Source organism: Camelina sativa, chromosome 19 (assembly GCF_000633955.1).
Source record: "Camelina sativa cultivar DH55 chromosome 19, Cs, whole genome shotgun sequence".
In the NCBI taxonomy this organism is placed as follows: Eukaryota; Viridiplantae; Streptophyta; class Magnoliopsida; order Brassicales; family Brassicaceae; genus Camelina; species Camelina sativa.
The window spans coordinates 16,322,765-16,341,971 of record NC_025703.1 but is presented as its reverse complement, the minus strand read 5'-3'; the positions used below and the strand labels follow the sequence as shown (position 1 = coordinate 16,341,971).

At 37.5% G+C, this 19,207-nt stretch overlaps 3 protein-coding genes across 3 annotated transcripts; 1 reads left to right on the top strand and 2 right to left on the bottom strand.

Moving 5' to 3' along the window:
• On the top strand, window positions 3,158-4,737 carry LOC104767885 (putative F-box protein At2g16290). Its single transcript, XM_010491851.2, has 2 exons — window positions 3,158-3,593; window positions 3,732-4,737. The coding sequence occupies exons 1-2, from the start codon at window positions 3,165-3,167 to the stop codon at window positions 4,578-4,580; spliced, it is 1,278 nt and encodes a 425-aa protein (XP_010490153.1). The 5' UTR covers window positions 3,158-3,164; the 3' UTR covers window positions 4,581-4,737.
• Window positions 4,920-11,087, bottom strand: LOC104766506 (ferredoxin-thioredoxin reductase catalytic chain, chloroplastic). The gene is made up of 6 exons (XM_010490410.2): window positions 10,811-11,087; window positions 10,597-10,709; window positions 10,454-10,503; window positions 10,285-10,356; window positions 5,269-5,329; window positions 4,920-5,168 (listed from the first exon to the last, which is right to left on the bottom strand). The coding sequence occupies exons 1-6, from the start codon at window positions 10,908-10,910 to the stop codon at window positions 5,124-5,126; spliced, it is 441 nt and encodes a 146-aa protein (XP_010488712.1). The 5' UTR covers window positions 10,911-11,087; the 3' UTR covers window positions 4,920-5,123.
• Window positions 11,526-13,356, bottom strand: LOC104766505 (protein CREG1-like). Its single transcript, XM_019241129.1, is given in 7 exon segments — window positions 11,526-11,724; window positions 11,861-11,978; window positions 12,075-12,153; window positions 12,247-12,350; window positions 12,353-12,444; window positions 12,569-12,604; window positions 13,115-13,356. Coding segments are annotated over 7 exon segments (621 nt in total). The 5' UTR covers window positions 13,279-13,356; the 3' UTR covers window positions 11,526-11,696.

Here is a 19,207-nt window from a genome sequence, read left to right as displayed (position 1 = left end):
AAAGTTGATATGCTAAGCTATTTAAAGGATAGGCTAAAGGCTAAACTCTCGGGTTGGTACACAAGATGCTTATCACAAGGTGGAAAAGAAGTATTGCTGAAGTCGGTAGCACTAGCAATGCCTGTGTTTGCTATGTCATGCTTCAAACTCCCAGTTACGACCTGTGAAAGTCTTCAGAGTGCAATGGCCTCTTTTTGGTGGAATGAAGATGAACACTCAAGGAAAATTCATTGGCAGAGTTGGGACAGATTGTGTTTACCTAAAGATTATGGTGGACTGGGTTTCAGAAACATTTAAGTGTTCTATCAAGCATTATTAGCAAAACAAGCATGGAGATTACTTCAATCGCCAAACTGCCTACTTGCTAAACTTATGAAAAGTAGGTATTACAATGATTCCGGTTTTTTGGAGGCTTCTATGGGGAAGAGACCATCTTTTGCTTGGAGAAGCATCCTGTTTGGGCGAGAGTTGTTGGAAAAAGGACTGGTAAAGAAAGTAGGAAATGGGGAAACAATTAGCGTATGGATGGATAAGTGGATCCTAGATGATGAGTTTAGAGCGCCTTGGAGGAAAAATTTGTTCTTTGAGGTAGGGCTAAAGGTAAATGAGCTTATTGATGCCTCAACTAGTTATTGGGACCAGGAAATGCTTGAAGAACATTTTTTCCCACAGGATATAGCTAGAATAAGAGCTATCAAGCCTATTGTTTCTCAACAGGATTTCTTTGCATGGAAGTTCAATAAAAGTGGAGACTACTCAGTTAAATCTGCATATTGGTTAGCGGACCAAGAAAAAAGTGCCCATCTGATCAAAGAAGTCTCGACAAGACCATCTACGCTTGAGCTGAAAAAACTGGTATGGAGAATTCACACCGATCCAAAGCTAAAAATCTTTCTCTGGAAAGTCTTGTCAGGGGCTTTACCAGTAGCTGAAGCGCTAAATAGAAGAGGCATGGATATGGATAGTGTTTGTCAACTTTGTGGAGAGGAAGGTGAGTCCATAAATCATGTTTTCTTTACCTGTTCAGCGGCCAGACAGATATGGGCCTTATCCGATTACCATTTTCCGTTGGAGGGTTTTCAAAGTGGATCGGTATATTCCAATATGTATCATCTTCTAGAGAACAGGAACAATAAGGATTGGCCTACTGATTTGAGAAGGAGCTTCCCATAATCTGGAGAATATGGAAACATAGAAATTCTCTGTTTTTCGATGGGGTTAGTTTCTCAGCTGCAGAAACAGTTGGAAAATTTAGAGAAGATGTTACAGAGTGGTTTGAGGCTCAAAGTGAAGAAAATAGAGGAAATGCAGAACATAACCAAAGGGAGGCAAATATGGTTGACAGAAGGGCACCGATGAAAGTGAAAGGGTGGGAAAAACCTCCACAAAATTGGTTAAAGTGTAATGTAGGTTCTTCTTGGTCGAAGAGAAACAAAATTGCAGGTGGAGCCTGGGTTTTAAGAGATGAAAAAGGGGAGGTTTTGTTGCATAGCCGAAGAGCTTTCGGAAGGATTGAGAATGCGGAAGATGTAAAGCTGCGTGTGGTGCTACGGGCAATCGAAAGTATGAAAAGCCATAAGGTAACAAATGTTATTTTTGGTGTTCAAGATAAAGGGCTGGTACATGCGGTGGAGAGACCAATTGCTTGGCCAAATTTCAAAGCTCAAGTTTTGGCCATAAGGAGTTTTTTGGGAAGATTGCAGTACTGGAGACTGTGTACTGAAACGATAACAACAAACCGAAATGCAAACTTAATAGCACAAAGTGTCACAGGAGACCTCAGATTACAATCGTACGTGGAAATGGGTCACCCAGCATGGATGACTAAAGTCTTTGATGAGGAGAAAGCTTGAACTTTCGGTTTGATGAGGATCTGTTTTATTAGGCAGAGTCGATTATCTTTCTGAACCGTTTCTTTTGTATATACCCTGTTTTTGTGGATGGAGAGATTAGTTAGGAGAACTAACTGGGTAAAGGAGTGAGGGAGCTTGGAATGATTTTTTTGTATATCATAAATGTGTATGTTGTGGGGTTTTAAAGGCCATAATTCAATATAAGACCAGATGACAAAAAGAAAAAAAAATTCTAGCTAAATGTAGAACAAGTAACATAATTAAATTAGATTAACTCCCAGAACTTTCGGTCATCAAAATAATTAACCAATTCTTTTTCTTTTTGTGGACTAGATGTGTTTTTATAGATGTCATTTTCACTTGTCAGGTGATTCGTATTAGATGTTGGTGAGAGTTTGTGATGAGAAAAACTGTATTTACTCTTATTAAAATAAGTATAAAGATGGATATAATCAATTAACATAAATACAAATCTCTATGATTTGACATCTATAACAATTCAAAAAATCAGCGTTAAGGTTAGGGTACGTCCAACGGGAGAGCATGGAAGTATTGCTCAGCAAAAATAAATTAATAAAATATTTAAAAAGAGTAGTGAGATTGAAAACCCTTCTCAAATGAGCAAATTTCAGAAACATTTCTGACACCCATTTTACATGTGCTAACAGATGATTGGTCTAACTTTTTTATTTTTAATTTAAATTTTAAATAAATAATTAAAAATAATAAAATACTATATTTGAGAAACGTAACGTGTTTCTACCCGATGAAAATGATCTTATGGATTTTTAGATCCTTCAACAATATATATGTCAAATACTAAAACAATTAAGGAAGTTTATATTTATTTGGAGATTTATTAGCCAAAACAAGATTAAATTTCTAACTCCGGAAAAAAGATTAAATTTCTAACTGGGTTATATGTCAATTAACTACACATTTCTTTAACATATATCTTTATTTTCCTTTATTTTACAAAATAAAATCTCATATTAAATTTTGCATTATATTCTACTTTATATTTGAGTTTTATATGGTTTAATAATATTTTCAATAATCAATAGGGTAATAATAAACGTAAAAAAATCCAAATATTCATTAAAGATAAACTAACTACATTTTTTTTTTACCATGATATGTTTCTTCATTTTCTTTGGCTTTATATGGTAAGATATCTTTCTTTATTTCATAAAAAATCTACTATAGTTTCTAATATTTAATGTGAAATTCTACTTTACTTTTCCTATATCTTCATTTTCAATTTCCTTACCTCTTTTAAGTATTCCTCTCGAGCTGCCATCGAATCTAACCATGGCAGATTGGTCGGTGCTTCCGAGAGACATACTAATACTAATTGTTGGTCGTTTTGAGACATCTTTCGAGATTGTCCTCTTCCGATCCGTCTGCAGCTCATGGCGGTCGGTTGTTCCTTCCCCGCGTGATTCCCGCTGCTTAGGCATCAAAACTCATATCCCCATGTTTGTCCACCATAGTTACAGGGGAAAACCTCGGTTCATATCCCCGTGTTGCACACTAAAAAAAATCCCAGTTTATCTTGTGAGGTTCAACACTCCGTTTGGTGATGATTATTTATTGGCAGAGGTGGGTGAAAGAAGATGGAAACCAATGTCGATGTCGTCGCCATTAGCAAGTCATGGTGGTCTCACACCCAAAAGCACTATATTATTGTTCAACTCTCTTACCACTCAAATTGTCTCTTTGTCTCATTACTACTACCAGGTTATTAGTTCTGAGTCTCTATTACTACATACGGTGCATGAGTATTATTATTTTTTTTTATTATTATTATTTTGTACTGAAACTAATTTCTTAAACTTATTTATGCCTTGGATTAAGCTTACATAGCCTTGGATGCAGATAAACTTGGAGTTTAAGAGATATTTTTGTTTGCGTACCGGAGTTAAATGGGGTACTACTTCCAAAACAGTTGAATATCTTGAACTGAACAATGAAGATCGCAGAGATTTCAGTTTGCTAGCTGATATAGAAGGCGATATGATGATATATAGCAGCCTTGACATGAGATGGACGGAAATTTCGGTCTCTCCCGAGAAATGTCGAGATATAATTTCGTTCAAAGGCAAGTTTTATGTGGTTGATAAAAGTGGATGGGGACATGTTTTTGTAATCGAACCCTCTTTGGAAGTTTCGGAGATCCCATCGGTCACACGGTCGATTTGCAAGTGTTCGGAAGAAAATCTCGTGAAGTCAGGAGAAGAGTTGTTGCTTGTGCAACGGTTCATACCAGGAGATTGTTATGAAAAAGATATGTATAATTGGTTCCCATTCGACGAGTCTCATCTTGAACATATGTATACATGGTTCAGAGTCTTTAGGCTGGATGACGAAGATGGAGGGAGGAGGAAGTGGGTTCAAGTTAATGACTTGAACGACCGAGTGATCTTTCTTGGAAAACGGATTAATCTCTGCTGCTCGGTACAAAATATTCCGGGTGCAAAGGAGAATTGCATTGTGTTCATTGATTCGGTATATGGTATTATTAGTGAGAGTGAATCAATCCTTTTGTTTGACTTAAGAACCAAAAGAACTACTACTGCCTTTAGTGAATGTAGAGGCTACATGGGCGCATTCGGTGCAAATCTTGAATCGCTGCTATCTTGTGGAGTTTTGACTTTGCCAAATCCAGCAAACAGCATCTATGATTTATTTAGTGATTCCATCTGGCTTACTAAAGAAAAAGATTAGAAAGTTGTAATCTTTATGATATCTTTCGAGTATCATGTTCAAATCATTTGGTTTGGACTCAGTTTGATGAATTTTGACTCTTTTGGTTCGCTTAACTGTGTACACATAAAATTCTGAATTCAGTTTAAACCCTTATTGAACCAAATGTTTTTAATAAATAAATTGGTTTGGGAACATGTTCGATTGGATTTAAACTGTTTTAGTATACAGATTGTCTCTTCTAATACTGTTTGGGTAGATGTTGGATTTTGTTAATGTTCATCATTTTTCCTTTCTTGTGGATTGGTTAAGTATGTTTTCACATCGCTTAAGCCAAAACCATAGCCTAATGAAGACTTCGTGTAAAGTTAGATCCTTTTATATTGCTTTTAATAGTTTTGCAAACAAAAGATCCATACAGAAGTATGTATCTGAGAGTGAAATAGTTGTACACAAGAACGAAGAAGATGCTCTGGGGTATCGATGTACAGACTGCATTTGAAGTGAGATATATCTCATTTGACCTAAAAGAACAGAGGTGGCGAACACAACAAGAACCACTTATCACATGTTAGCTGTTGTCTCTTTTATTTCCTCTGATGTAATCGTCTGCACAAAACCAAGAAGAGAAACGAATTAGATCTCCCATGTTTAACGAAACCCGCATTCTTGGTAACAAACAAAAAGTATATTTGATATGAGATTTAACCTGATCCTTTCCGGCGAAATCATTATCAGGAGTTAAGAAAAGCATACAATGGCACTCCTTCCTGATGAACCAAATGATTCAAGATGTAAAACATAAGTATTATCAGAAATAACCGATACCAGATACTATTGAGGTTATAGGTTGGGCTTTGTATTATGGGCTTGTGTCGTAATGTTTACGTCAATGACGGTGTATGTTAACTTAGAAACTCTAGCGTTGATCATGTATAAATATCTTTGTAATGTTTGTGAATAAAAGACAACTCAGTTCAATACCTAATTCTTCATGGTATCAGAGCCTCTCTAAATTTTTTTTCTTCCGCTAAACTCTTCTTGCTTTGTTTCTCCTTTTGTTAAGAACAAGTTTATTTTTTTGCGTGACAAGAAATCATGTCCAAAATAGATGATAGTTCATCATCTTTGAAGCAGGCTCCTGCATTGCAGATTTGCAGCGACCTACTCCGGAGACGGTGTCTCCCTACACTTTGTCCAGTTCGGATAATCCTAGAGCTATGATCACCTCCGTCATGTTGACTGGTGATAATTACAATGAATGGTTCACTGAGATGTTTAGAAGAACAGAGCCTTGCGTCTGTGCGTACACGTGAGCAACAACAAGAAGCCGTCGGCTTTGTGACTCGTCGTGAGCAAGCTCCAGAGGTAACCGCATATTTGGGACGAACAAACACTTCTGGTGGTGGTCACAGTCTGAATTCTGCTCAGCGTCGTTCGATACTCTGTTCTCATTGTGGGAGAAGTGGTCATTCAAAAAGTGATTCTTGGTAAATCGTTGGATTCCCTGATTGGTGGAATGAGCGATCAGAGAAATCACAACAAAAGACTGGTGGTCGGGGCTGTGGTGGACGCGGTTCTGGTTTCTCTTCTTCTGGACGAGGGAGAGGACAATTTGTGGTTGCTCATGCAACTAGTGCTAATGCGTCAGTGTTTCCTGAGTTCACACCCGAACAATTGAGAGTTCTCCAACAGATGGTTTCAGAAAAATCGAGTTCTAGTAGTGATGATCGACTTTCTGGTAAGAAGGATCTCGCTGATGTTATTATTGACACTGGGGCCTCTCACCATATGACAGGAAATCTTTCCGTATTAATCAACCTTAAGAATATTTCTCCTTGTTCTGTATGCTTTGCAGATGGTAGTAAAACATTTGCATTGAGTATGGGAGTGTTTCCCTTGATAGAGACAGTGTCTTTGGACAATGTTCTCTATGTGCCAGCTCTAAACTGCACTTTAATATATGTCTCCAAGATTTTGAAGCAAACCAAGTGTGTTGCTATGTTTACTGATACTTTGTGTGTGTTGCAAGACCGTTTTTCGAGGACTCGGATTGGAAGAGGTGAAGAGCGTGATGGTGTTTACTATTTTAAGGATGTTTTGTCTGCAAGAATACACAGTGTGGCTGTTGGTTCCGATCAAGTGTTGTGGCATCAAAGACTAGGGCATCCGTCTTTTTCTGTGCTTTCTTCTTTACCGTTGTTTTCTGGTTCCTCGAAATCTCCTGGCTCTCACTCTTGTGACATTTGTTTACGAGCCAAGCAGACTAGAGAAGTGTTTCCTGACAGGTTTAATAAAGCCGACGATTGTTTTTCTTTAATACATTGCGATGTTTGGGGTCCCTATCGAGTTCCTTCTTCTTGTGGAGCTGTTTATTTTTTTACTATTGTTGATGACTATTCTCGTGCGGTCTGCACTTATCTTTTGCTTGCTAAGTCTGAAGTTCGTAATGTGTTAACTAACTTTATCACATACGCTGAAAAACAGTTTGGAAAATCCGTTAAGACGGTTCGCTCTGACAATGGAACAGAGTTTATTTGTCTCTCCTCTTATTTTCGTCAATGTGGAATCATTCATCAAACATCTTGTGTGGGGACTCCAAAGCAAAATGGTCGAGTTGAGAGAAAACATCGACATATCTTGAATGTCTCACGGGCTTTATTGTTTCAGGCTAGTTTGCCTATTCGTTTTTGGGGAGAAGCCGTTCTTACAACTGCTTATGTTATTAATCGAACTCCTTCATCTGTGCACAACGGCTTGTCTCCGTATGAGGTTCTTCATGGTTGTAAACCATCATATGATTTGTTTCGTGTCTCTGGTTCTGCTTGTTACACACATTCTGTGCAGAGAGACAAGGATAAATTTGCTCCTCGAAGTCGGTTTTGTGTATTCGTCGGTTATCCCTTTGGGCAGAAAGGGTGGAAGGTGTATGATGTTGAGAAGAACAAAATTTTTGTGTCAAGAGACGTTATTTTTCGTGAGGATGTGTTCCCTTTTGCAAATCGAGAAAATTTTGCTCTCTCTCCGCCGTCTTCTCCGCCTATTGATGTTGTCACTGATGATGACTAGGTGATGCCTTCGTCGGTCAGGGGGAGTTTGGACTTGGTCTTACTTGTTGATCATGTTGTCTCTCCTCCGCCAAGTCCTATGGTTGTTAAGGAGGTTGATGATTCTCCGCTTTTACCTCCTTCCCCTATTGCGTATGACACACCATCCTCTGTTCCGGACTCTTCTCCGGTTTCACCTTCCCCTGTTTCTGTGGACAAGCAGGTCCTTGATACATCTTCCTCTGCAGTTGCGGACTCATTAATACCTTTTTCTCCTGTTCGTCGTTCCTCTGATCCTGTTATCACTTGTTGTTGTAACTCCGGTTGTTCCTCCTCCTCTCGGTCAACGATAGCATCAAGCTCCTGGTTGGCTTCGCGACTATGTCACATATAATGTTGTCTCTGCTCTGGAAACCCATCACGCTCTTCCTGACTCCACATTCCTGGTATCGTCATCGGTTCAAGGTAACTCACTCTATCCTCTGACGAATTACATCTCTGATGATGTTTTTTCTCCAGGGCACCGTGTTTTCTTAGCTGCGATTACTGCTCATGTTGAGCCACGACACTTTAAGGAGGCCATTCACCTCAAAGTTTGGAATGATGCCATACGCAAAGAGGTTTATGCTCTCGACGTTACAGGAACAATTGAGATTTGTGATTTACCGCCTAATAAGATTGCTATTGGTAGTCAATGGGTCTACAAAACTAAGTATAACGCTGATGGTTCCATTGAGCGTTATAAGGCCCGTCTTGTCGCACTTGGTAATAATCAAAAGGAGGGTGTTGATTCTAATGAGATTTTTGCTCCAGTGGTGAAAATGACCACTGTCCGTTCTGTTCTTCGTCTTGTTGCTGCTAAGAAGTGGAAAGTTTTTCAAATGGATGTCAATAATGCTTTTCTGCATGGTGACTTAGATGAGGAAGTTTATATGCAACTTCCCCCTGGGTTTCGTGCTTCTCATCCAGGCAAAGTTTGCCGTCTCCGGGAGTCTATCTATTGTCTTAAACAAGCTCCCCGCTGTTGGTTTAAGAAGTTGTCTGACTCTTTGCTCCGTTTTGGTTTTGTTCAGTCCTATGAGGATTACTCGTTGTTTGCTTACACTAAAGCTGGTATTGATCTCCGTGTCTTAGTTTATGTTGATGATCTAATTATTTGTGGCAACGATGGATACATGATTCAGAAGTTTAAGGATTATTTGTCTAAATGCTTCTCTATGAAAGATTTGGACAAACTCAAATACTTTCTTGGACTAGAAGTCAGCAGAGGTCCCGAAGGTATTTTTCTTTCTCAGCGCAAGTATGCGCTAGACATTATTTCGGATTGTGGTCTCCTTGGTGCTCAGCCTGCTCCTACGCCTCTTGAGCAGAATCACAAGCTTGCGAAAGACACAAGTCCTCTTTTATCTGATCATAAGCCTTATCGTCGACTTGTAGGTCGTTTGATCTATCTTACTCATACGCGTCCCGAGCTTAGTTATTTCGTTCATATTTTGTCTCAGTTTATGAAGTCTCCTCGTGAAGCTCATTAGACGGCAGCTCTTCGTGTGGTTTGTTTTTTGAAAGACACTCCTGGTCAAGGAATATTTCTTTCGTCGGATCCGGATCTAACTTTGAGTGTCTACTGCGATTCGGATTATGCAGGTTGTCCTTTGACAAGACGTTCCCTTACCGCATTTGTTGTTCTTCTTGGTGGTTCTCCGATTTCTTGGCGAACTAAGAAACAAAATACGGTCTCTCACTCGTCCGTTGAGGCCGAGTATCGGTCTATGTCTACTGCTTTACGAGAGATTCAATGGTTGCGGCGTTTGTTAAGAGAATTGGGTATTGATCAGTCGAAGCCTACTCGTTTCTTCTGCGACAACAAAGCTGCTATTCATATTGCTGCCAATCCAGTGTTTCATGAACGTACTAAACACATTAAAAAGATTGTCATGCGGTTCGTGATGCGGTTCGTGATGGGATTATTTCTACCAAACACATTAGTACGGATGATCAAATTGCAGATATTTTAGCAAAGGCGCTTGGTCGACCACAGTTTGATTACTTATTGTCCAAGTTAGGTGTGCAAAATCTCCACACTCCAACTTGAGGGGGAGTATTAAGGTTATAGGTTGGGCTTTGTGTTATGGGCTTGTGTCGTAATGTTTACGTCAATGACGGTGTATGTTAACTTAGAAACCCTAGCGTTGAACATGTATAAATATCTTTGTAATGTTTGTGAATAAAAGACAACTCAGTTCAATACCTAATTCTTCATATACAAATACTAATCAGCTTTGCTACCTGAAATAAGCCCTATGAAAACACAAAGGATCTTAAATTGTGGTGTACCAAAATTTGGTTAAAAAGGGCCACCTAGGCCAAGAGTTTGCAAGAGAGCACAAATAATCTTTTTAAATGGTTTGGTAACTGTTGCTAACTACTAGAGTAAACCAACTTCCATTTGCTAATAAGGAGCATCAGTAACCTCTATGATAAGTGTAACATCCTGTCTGCTGTTAAACACTAACCCTCTAACAACCACAACGAAGTTCGAGTCAAATCTATACCTTTAAACATATAACCAATCGATGCATCCCAAAGAACCTTATATGCTTAGTTCTAAGTACATAACAAGACAGAGACACACACAAACACAATGCCTAATACACAGCCAAGATGAAGATAGTTCATACCTCTCTCTCATTGGAACACACGGACAATTCCAAAATCCCTGCCCAACCTCAGCAGCTTTATCATCATAGTGTCTGCATCAACAACAACAACAACAAAGTATCAAACTTTCGTAATCCACAGCACTGTTTCATTACAAACATTCCAAATAAGAAGCAAACAAAGATTCACCTGCAAGGACAAAGCGGTGCACCATACGAATCTTTATGCTCAGCTAACCCCTGCTCCCAACAAAACATTTAAGCATTAATAAGTCTCAACATTAACTCAATCCCAAGATTCAACACAAAAACCCAATAAATAGTTTGTTATACCTTAATGACTACAGAAGTAACACCTTTATCAACACAGAAGTAAGTCCCAGAGCGACGAGCATATTGCTCCGAGAATTTTCTCATGATCTCTACAGATTTCTCCGAAGGTTCCGCTGCAAAAGCAAAAGCAATTGAATCTCAATCTCTCAATCACTTCTCAAAGATTAACGAAGAAGAAACAAAGATTTAGGGATTCAAAAAAAACAAAACTAACATTTGGCTCGGATTACGAAGCGACGAAACGAAGTTCCGGGAGTGACGCCAAGTGGACTCGAAACGAATCCGAAGCTACAAGAAGCGGCTTGAAGATTCATGGAGCTTTTCTTTTCTTTTCTTGGGGTATTTTGAAGATCCGAAGAAGGTTTCGTGTCTCTGTGTTCTTGAATTTGGGGATTTGTATTTGTTGTATCTATCAGCTTAAGTGCTTAAGGTCGAATTTTTCAGATATTTTTGTTTGTGTGTTCAATTTCCAGAAACCAATGCTCGCCACTCACACACAGAAACTCTAGAAAAAAAAAATGATAAAAAGCTTATCCTCAAACCGGACATAACCGTAATTTGATCATCAAACCGGTTAATGCTTGATTTCTTTCTATTTTAAAAGTTTCGGTTAAATTCGGTTTAGATAAATTTAAGTGGAATTACAAATTTTCGATGTATTTGGTTTATTGGATTGTTAATGGAAACAAAAAAAAACCGAGTTTGGGTTCGAGTTGATGAATTTTTAGTTCGGTTCAGTTGCATTAAAAAATCTTTGGTTCGACTTTGACTCCAAATTTGGTTCAATATTAATTAATTTGGTTCAATTGCATAAACTGATCATTGACGTCCTCAACCCGGAAATTACCGGAATTCGAGCATCGGTTTAACATTTCTTGAGTGTTATTTACCATCAGACTTTTTTATCAACATATAAATGTAACCAAATCTTCCATAGCGAAATAATTGGATACCTTTGATTACTGAACTTGGTATGAAGTAATTTACAGAGATTTTGACATCTATTGTAACCAAAGAAACAGTTACAAATATAATTTATTGTGTTGTGTTGCCGATATATAAGTTTTCTTGCTTCACCGTTTGCTTTATTCCGGTGAGTTTCATTGTAATAAGGAAGCGACTTTGATCCTGAAAACAGTTAAAAAGAGCTATGAGATCAACTGCGAAAAAAAACATAGTAAAAACTCGAAATTTTCATTGTTTCGGTTCGGTTTCTCAGAGATTACCGATGTATTTTATAAAGGGGTTCACGCATTGTACTTACGACTTGGCGTGAAGGTATTCATCTACAGTGATAGGTTTAGCTCCACCAAACCAATTGATTAGAAATATATTGGTGATCTCGAGTTTGAAGAAGTGGAAATCATGATCCTTAGGCCAATCTGCAAAAAAGGAAAAACAGATATAACGGACCATCACACTATCATACAATTATCATTGATTCTGTATCTTTAGAGTTAACAGAAACATTTGATTACCAATCATCTCCGGATGCTTTGTGAATAAAGCTTTTTTGGCTACTTGTGCTTCCTCAGATCCATCATCCAATAGCAGCAACTAAACCATTATATAAGATAAAGACCAAAGTTAAAAAAAAACACAATATCATGTTGGTAAGAAAACTCGGTTTTTTCCAGTCATGTACGTTACCTTCCCGGTTAGGGTTAGTTTAGAGCAAGTAGGATTCATTGGATCACTTTTACAAGTTCCAACGGGAGATTCACTGATCGCAAGTGAAGCTCTCTGGTCTTTAGTGCGTTTCTTGCAGTTGGATCAAGCGTTGTCAAGTAAAAGTAAGGTATACCGCTGCCTTTCTCGGGTAAACCATCACTAAACGATACAACATTCCTGCAAAACAGAGACCAAGATTCGAGTAATGTCAAGCTCCCATATGTCTATTGAAGTGTAAAACCACAAACACCAAAAGAAACAAAAGACATTGTGATTTAAATTCATGAAAAAACAAGATTACCCGAAGGGAGCGCCTTCATGATCAATGGATAGTGTGCTGCAAGAGTAATACAATAACCGAAAAAGAAATAGTAAATCCACCATTGTTATACCTTAATCATAACAACAGGATTGCAACGATTAATCAACACAAACTCTTCCAACAATCTCTTATAATAATAAGGTTTCCAAAGAATCAATCTTGATGACGCAAAACTATGCCAAATCTCAAAACACCCAACAATATTGATAACTAAAGTACTTGACTTTGTATCAAATCTCAATTTTCAAAAAGATCAAAGCTTTGATGAACCAAAATCCATAGAAAATCTCAAGAACCCAACAGCGTTCATCCATATAAATCATCAAAGATCGGATTCAATCTTGTAAAAAGCTACAAACTTTATGTAAAATATATCCCTTTTATCAATTTCAATTTCAAAAAAATTCAATCTTTTATCAAGAATTGGATTTAATCTGCTAAAATACGTCCTGAAACTGCTTTCTAATAGATAAAATTACCCAATACTTGTTTCATCCTAAGAACTTGAGAATCTTGAGAAGTTACCTGAGAACACCCCAGATGTTCTGAGAGACGAGCCAACGAGCACTAGCGGCGTAGTCATGTCTATCAGGCTTGGAGACTGTAAGAATCCGAGCAGAAGAAGAGTGTTGTAGAATTGTCAAGAAGAAGAAGAAGATTGTAGGAAGAAGACGGAGTTGAAGTTCCATACTTTTTTTGTGTAATGATTGAAACGAAATTAACAAAAGATGACTAAAGAAAGAATAAAGTCAGAAAATTTTGAAGTCAATTCCGTCGTTATATATACACCGAGACATGGGTTTTGCCGTTTTGAAACGTTTAATGTTATTCTTATCTCTTTGGATCACTTTGTATCTTCATTTTTATTTATTTATTTGTCTAAAAGATTTTATGTGCAAATTTGTCTTCAAGTTGACTAACTAGGTTGATCCCTAATTAAAAAGAGGATATTGAATTTAATATTTTAATGATTTAGTCAAATTTTAATATTTTTGAATTTTGAAAGATTTAAGTGAGTTTTTAAAAGATTTGATTGTGTTTTAGAGTTTTATATTTTTTTTAAAAGAAATGAAATGTAATTCTATAAGATTTTAGTAAAGTTTGGATGATTTTAAAATATTATAAGATATATATATATATATATACAAAAATGTGATTTTATGAGATTATAGTAAACTTTGGTTGACTCTATGCCCACTTGGAAGCACATTTAGTTTTACGGGAGACAAGTGTTCGAATGGAACCGGAGGGTGAAGTCTCATTGCTTCATACAAGGTACCACGTAAATACACTAGTTTGTTCAAGAACTTTATGGAATCATAAGACGGCCTCTCGGGGTCATAGGTCGATTTATTTTGATCTCTTGGCGAATGTTAGTGACAACATGAGGGTTTTGAGACATGAGCGCATAAGTAGTGGTATCCCTCCCGACTAAAATAAAAGCTAACATGGTGTCTCTAAGAAATTTTTCATCATTATGGTACTTCAAGTACATGGTTGCATCCAGCTTCATGTGGGAGATCAAAAGATCCTCACTTTCTCCACTAGAATTCTCTTTTGATCTTATATCTTCTCTCTTATTTAATATAAACATTTTACAGGTTCAATTTATAGTAGTGTTAGCTTCATACAACTTCTTTTCTTGTCCGAATCCAACCCATCTTCTCACTATCCCTTCTTTAATAAAAGGACGAACTACCCCTCTAACAATTTTTAAATGAAAATTGAACATGCAGTTGCACCCAGCATAGTGGGATTCGAACCTTGGGCGCGCGCGTGCGCATGGAGCTCGCAACCACTGAGCTACTGTGTTTTTCGTTGAACACTTACTGATTTAATTATATTTAACCTAAAACAGCCTTCATTAAAGGTAATATTATCTTTTTATAATTGAGGGGGTTTTAAGAAATTGTTTTGATGATAATGGGGATATGAGAAATTGTTTTGATAATCCCTTCTCCTAACATCTGGCAAAACATCTAATCCCAAAATATATATTTTTTAAACATAGAATAGTCAATTTTGAGATCTCCTTCATATTCAATTTTGCTGCAGCTCCATACCAAATCAATAGCTAAGCTCCATACTCAAATAAATAGCTAGTCACGTGACTTCTTGATTGCAACAGTCCTCTCCTTCTTGATCGTATATAAATTAGCAAAAAGAATTTATTTCTCTTTAATTGCTTGAAGATGTTTTTATTTCTCTTTAATTGTTGTTTGCAAATGTTTTGCATATCTTGAACTATAGAATTAGAAGAATTAATGAAAATGATAAATACTTTTGAGCGCGAGAAAATATCGAATTTACGGTATGCTCTTAAGTGAGATTGAAGTCGGGGACATATTTGTTGTTCGAGAATTCAATGACATGCAACGAATGCTTCATCTAAAAGAGATATACATATATCATTTCATTGACTATATGCATTATGTCTAATTTTGTTTTTGCTTAGACAAACCATATTATGTAGACACAAATTTTTTAAACCACATTAGTCGAAACTTTTTTTTTGACTTGTTTTGTCGGCCAACATTATTTGGAAAGATACATACCAACTCACAAGTAAATCGTGTATATGGTATAGAAGCAACGGCGGCTGCTCCACTAAACGCTCATATCACAAGCTAAATGGTTATTTGTTCTTGGGAAAGAAGCTGGCTAGTATTGGGTTTAATTGTAGCACATTGTAGTTACATTCAATTTGTTCAACAAATTGTTCTTCATCATTGTACTCCTCTGCGACTTGTTTCAGTAGCTTCTCCTGCAACTCATAAGCATCATCCCCTCGAAGAACATCACATGTCCATTTCACCTTTGTCTTCATCGAAACCTGATAATTGTGGAGACGGATAAAAGAATATAAGCGCAGAGCCTAAAGATTTTCTTCTACACTTGGTAATTGAGGAGTAAGAGAAGCTTCTTTTCGGTTTTTAAGGAGTTTGTTTGTATGAAAAGCTTAGAAAACACAGTATATGTTAATCCATAATAAAAACACATAAGATTACATGAAGGGAGCGCCTTCATGGTCAACGGATAGTGTCCTGCAAGAGGTATACAATCACGGAAAAAGAATTAGTCAATCCACCATTGTTACACTCACACAATACCTTAATGATAACAACAAGATTGTAACAATTCATCAACACAAAGACTCTTCCAACAATCTCTTTTCACTAATAAGTTTTCCAAAGAATCAAGCTAGATGAAGAAAAACTATAACAAATCTCAAAAAAAAAATTGTAGGAAGAAGATAGGACTTGAAGATCCAGAGTTTTATGTGTTATGATTGAAACGAAATTGAAAAAAGATATGTAAATAAAAAACTGAGCCTTCGTCTCGATCACTAGCGGACCCGTACCACATATGTAAAAAAAAACAAAAAAAAAAACTGCAAAATTTGTGGAAAGGGAGAATCGAACCAGGGTCAATTGACCCCCTTTTCTCTTAATGTGGATCCTTCTCGTTTTCTCCATATCGTTCCTTTATTAAGCTTCTTCAACACGTGTGCTTCAGTGCTTCTATGTGACCCTCTAACTCTCGTTCCACAAAATCAATAACTAATTTCGTTCATCATGGGAGAGGAGTCCTCTTTGAAAATGTGATCGACGTTTTCTATCTTTTTTCCTCAATTTCACCATATGTAGCCTTTTTACTATTATCTAGATGGAACAAAAGGAAAAACAATGCGATAAGTAGATTATGTTGAAAGGGTTAAAGAAATACGAAACACTAAATAGGATTTGAGCGTTTTTAATCTCACTAACCTGAAACTTATTCTGAGAGTCTACAACAACTAAGTCACAACAAAAGTGTTTTGGGCTTAAACCAAAACACTACAGGCCCATCAAGTTTTACAGTCTAACAAGCTCAGCTTCCTCTTGATCTTCCTCGTTGCTTCCTCATTATCATATCATGCCCTTCCTCTTCAAAAGGATTTGTCCTCAAATCCGGACCATCTGCAACAAATGGAGCCAAATCAAAAACATTAAAAATAGAACTCATTTTTTACTTACCTTGCAAATCGAGCTTGTAAGCATTGTCACTGATTTTCGCCAACACTTTGAATGGACCATCGACCCTTGGCATTAGTTTAGACTCTCTTTCAGCTGGAAAACGTTCCTTTATCAAGTGTATCCACAATTGATCTCCCACTTCGAAAACCAGCTGTCGTCTTCCTTTGTTTACTTGCTTCTCATACTGCTTTAGAGACTCAAAATCTATGTGAATCACAAACTCCTTCGTCCAAAGATAGTGTTGCCAAGTTTGCGATCTCTAACCAAGGCATACAACTCCTTGTCATTAGTTGGATAATTCAGGATCGCTCCACCAAGTTTCTCACTGAAATAAGCAATTGGTCTCTCCTCTTGCATCAACATAGCTCCAGTTCTTACACTAGAAGCATCACATTCAATTTCAAAAGTTTTCTTAAAATCTGGTAAAGAAAGAAGAGGTGCAGAAGTTAGTTTTTGTTTCAAGAGTTGAAATGCTTCTTCTTGTGCTGTCTCCCATTTAAATCCATCATCTTTCTTGATAACCTCTGTGAGAGGAGCAGCAATGGTGCTGAAATCCTTCACAAATCTCCGATAGAAGCCGACAAGACCATGGAAACTCCTGACTTCACCAACCGGCTTTGGACTAGGCCACTCTCGAATTGCCTTTACCTTCTTTTCGTTGACCTTAATGCCCTGTGCACTCACAAAAAATCCTAGAAAAACAAGGTTATCTGTGCAAAAAAAAATGCATTTCTTGAAATTGGCAAACAGTTGCTCCATCCTAAGAACATCTAAAACAGTTTTCAAATACTCTACAAGTTCATCTTGGCTTTGACTGTATATCAAGATGTCATCAAAATACACAACCACAAAAACTCCTATGAATGCTCTCAAGACATAATTCATTAACCTCATTAAAGTACTAGGTGCATTTGTTAACCCAAAAGGCATCACAAGCCATTCATATAATCCATGCTTACTCTTAAATGCAGTTTTCCACTCATCACCCTCCTTCATACGAATTTGGTGATATCCACTCTTAAGATCAATTTTAGAAAACACACATGACCCATGTAACTCAACTAGCATGTCATCTAAGGGAGGGATAGGGTGGCGATACTTTACACTGATATTATTGATGACCTTGCAATCCACGCACATTCTCCAACTACCATCCTTTTTGGGCACAAGTAACACCGGCACATCACATGGACTCATGCTTTCCCTAATGTATCCCTTTTCCATGAGCTCACTGACTTGTTTCTACAGCTCCTTTGTCTCCACATGATTGGTTCTATAGGCTGGCCTATTAGGAATTGAAGCTCCTAGGACAAAGTCTATTTGACATTCAATTCTACGAATTGGTGGAAAACCATCTGGATTTTCTTCAGGAAAAACATCGACATAGTCCTGCAGAAGAGAAACAATATTGCTCGAAAGTTCCGGCTCAAGATTATTCAAACTCATGAGAGTTTCCTTGTACATAAGCACAATTAGAGGTTGATTCAAAAACAAATCTCTCTTAATCTCACTATCTTTCACAAAGAAGTTAGATTATCTCATGGGGTTACTCTCAAAGGCCTTTTGCTGGGTTTTTTTGTCAAACTCTCACTCTCTTCTTTTATGGTTTTTAGTGTTTAGGGGTTCACTCACATTGTTCTTTCCAAGTTGCAGCTGATCTTCGTAGACCTCTTGTGGTGTTAATGGAACTAGTGTGATCATCTTCCCTTTGTGCTCAAAAGAATGTTTGTTGGTGTAGCCATCATGATTAACCTTGCGATCAAACTGTCATGGCCTTCCCAACAGAATGTGACTTGCTTCCATGGGAAATATATCACAAAACACTTCATCTTCATACTTCCCAATGGACAAGGGAATCAACACTTGCTGGTTAACCTTCATATTCCTTTGGTTATTCAACCATTGAAGATTATATGGCCTGGGATGCTTCTTTGTATCCAACTTCAGCTTATCCACCAAAATAGTACTTGTAATATTAGTATAGCTTCCTCCATCAATGATAAGACTGCACAGTTTATCCTTCACCAAGCACCTTGTGTGGAACAAGTTTTCTCCTTGTTGTACTTCCTGGATCTTGTCTTGCATCACTAAAGCTCTTCGTGTAACCAACAATTTCCCCTTTGTAGCACAAACCTCATGCTCTTCCAAAGATGAAGTGGAATCACATTCTTTCTCTTCCTCGGTTTCAACCTCTCCATTCTCCATCAATATTATGGTTCGATGGTTTGGACATCGACTAGCATAGTGTCCTATCCCATGACATCTGAAGCATTGGATATCTCGGTTCCTAGTGTGAGTAGCCTCTGTTTTTCCTTTTGACTCTTGTCCAAAAACATTTGGCTTAGCTCCCACATTTGGTTTGAAGTCTGTCCTAGGCCGAAAACTTGACTTATCCTCCTTGTAGTAACTCGACTTTGAACTAGAACCAGCGATTTGTCGAGTATTGCTCTTTCTCTTAAGTTTCTCCTCAATCAGAATTGCCTTGTGCAACATCTCTTCCAAGTCCTCATAGGTCTGCAACTCCATTTGATCTTGAATATTTCTAGCCAATCCTCCTAGAAACCTTGCTATAGTTGCATCTCCTTCTTCTTCAGTGTCAGCT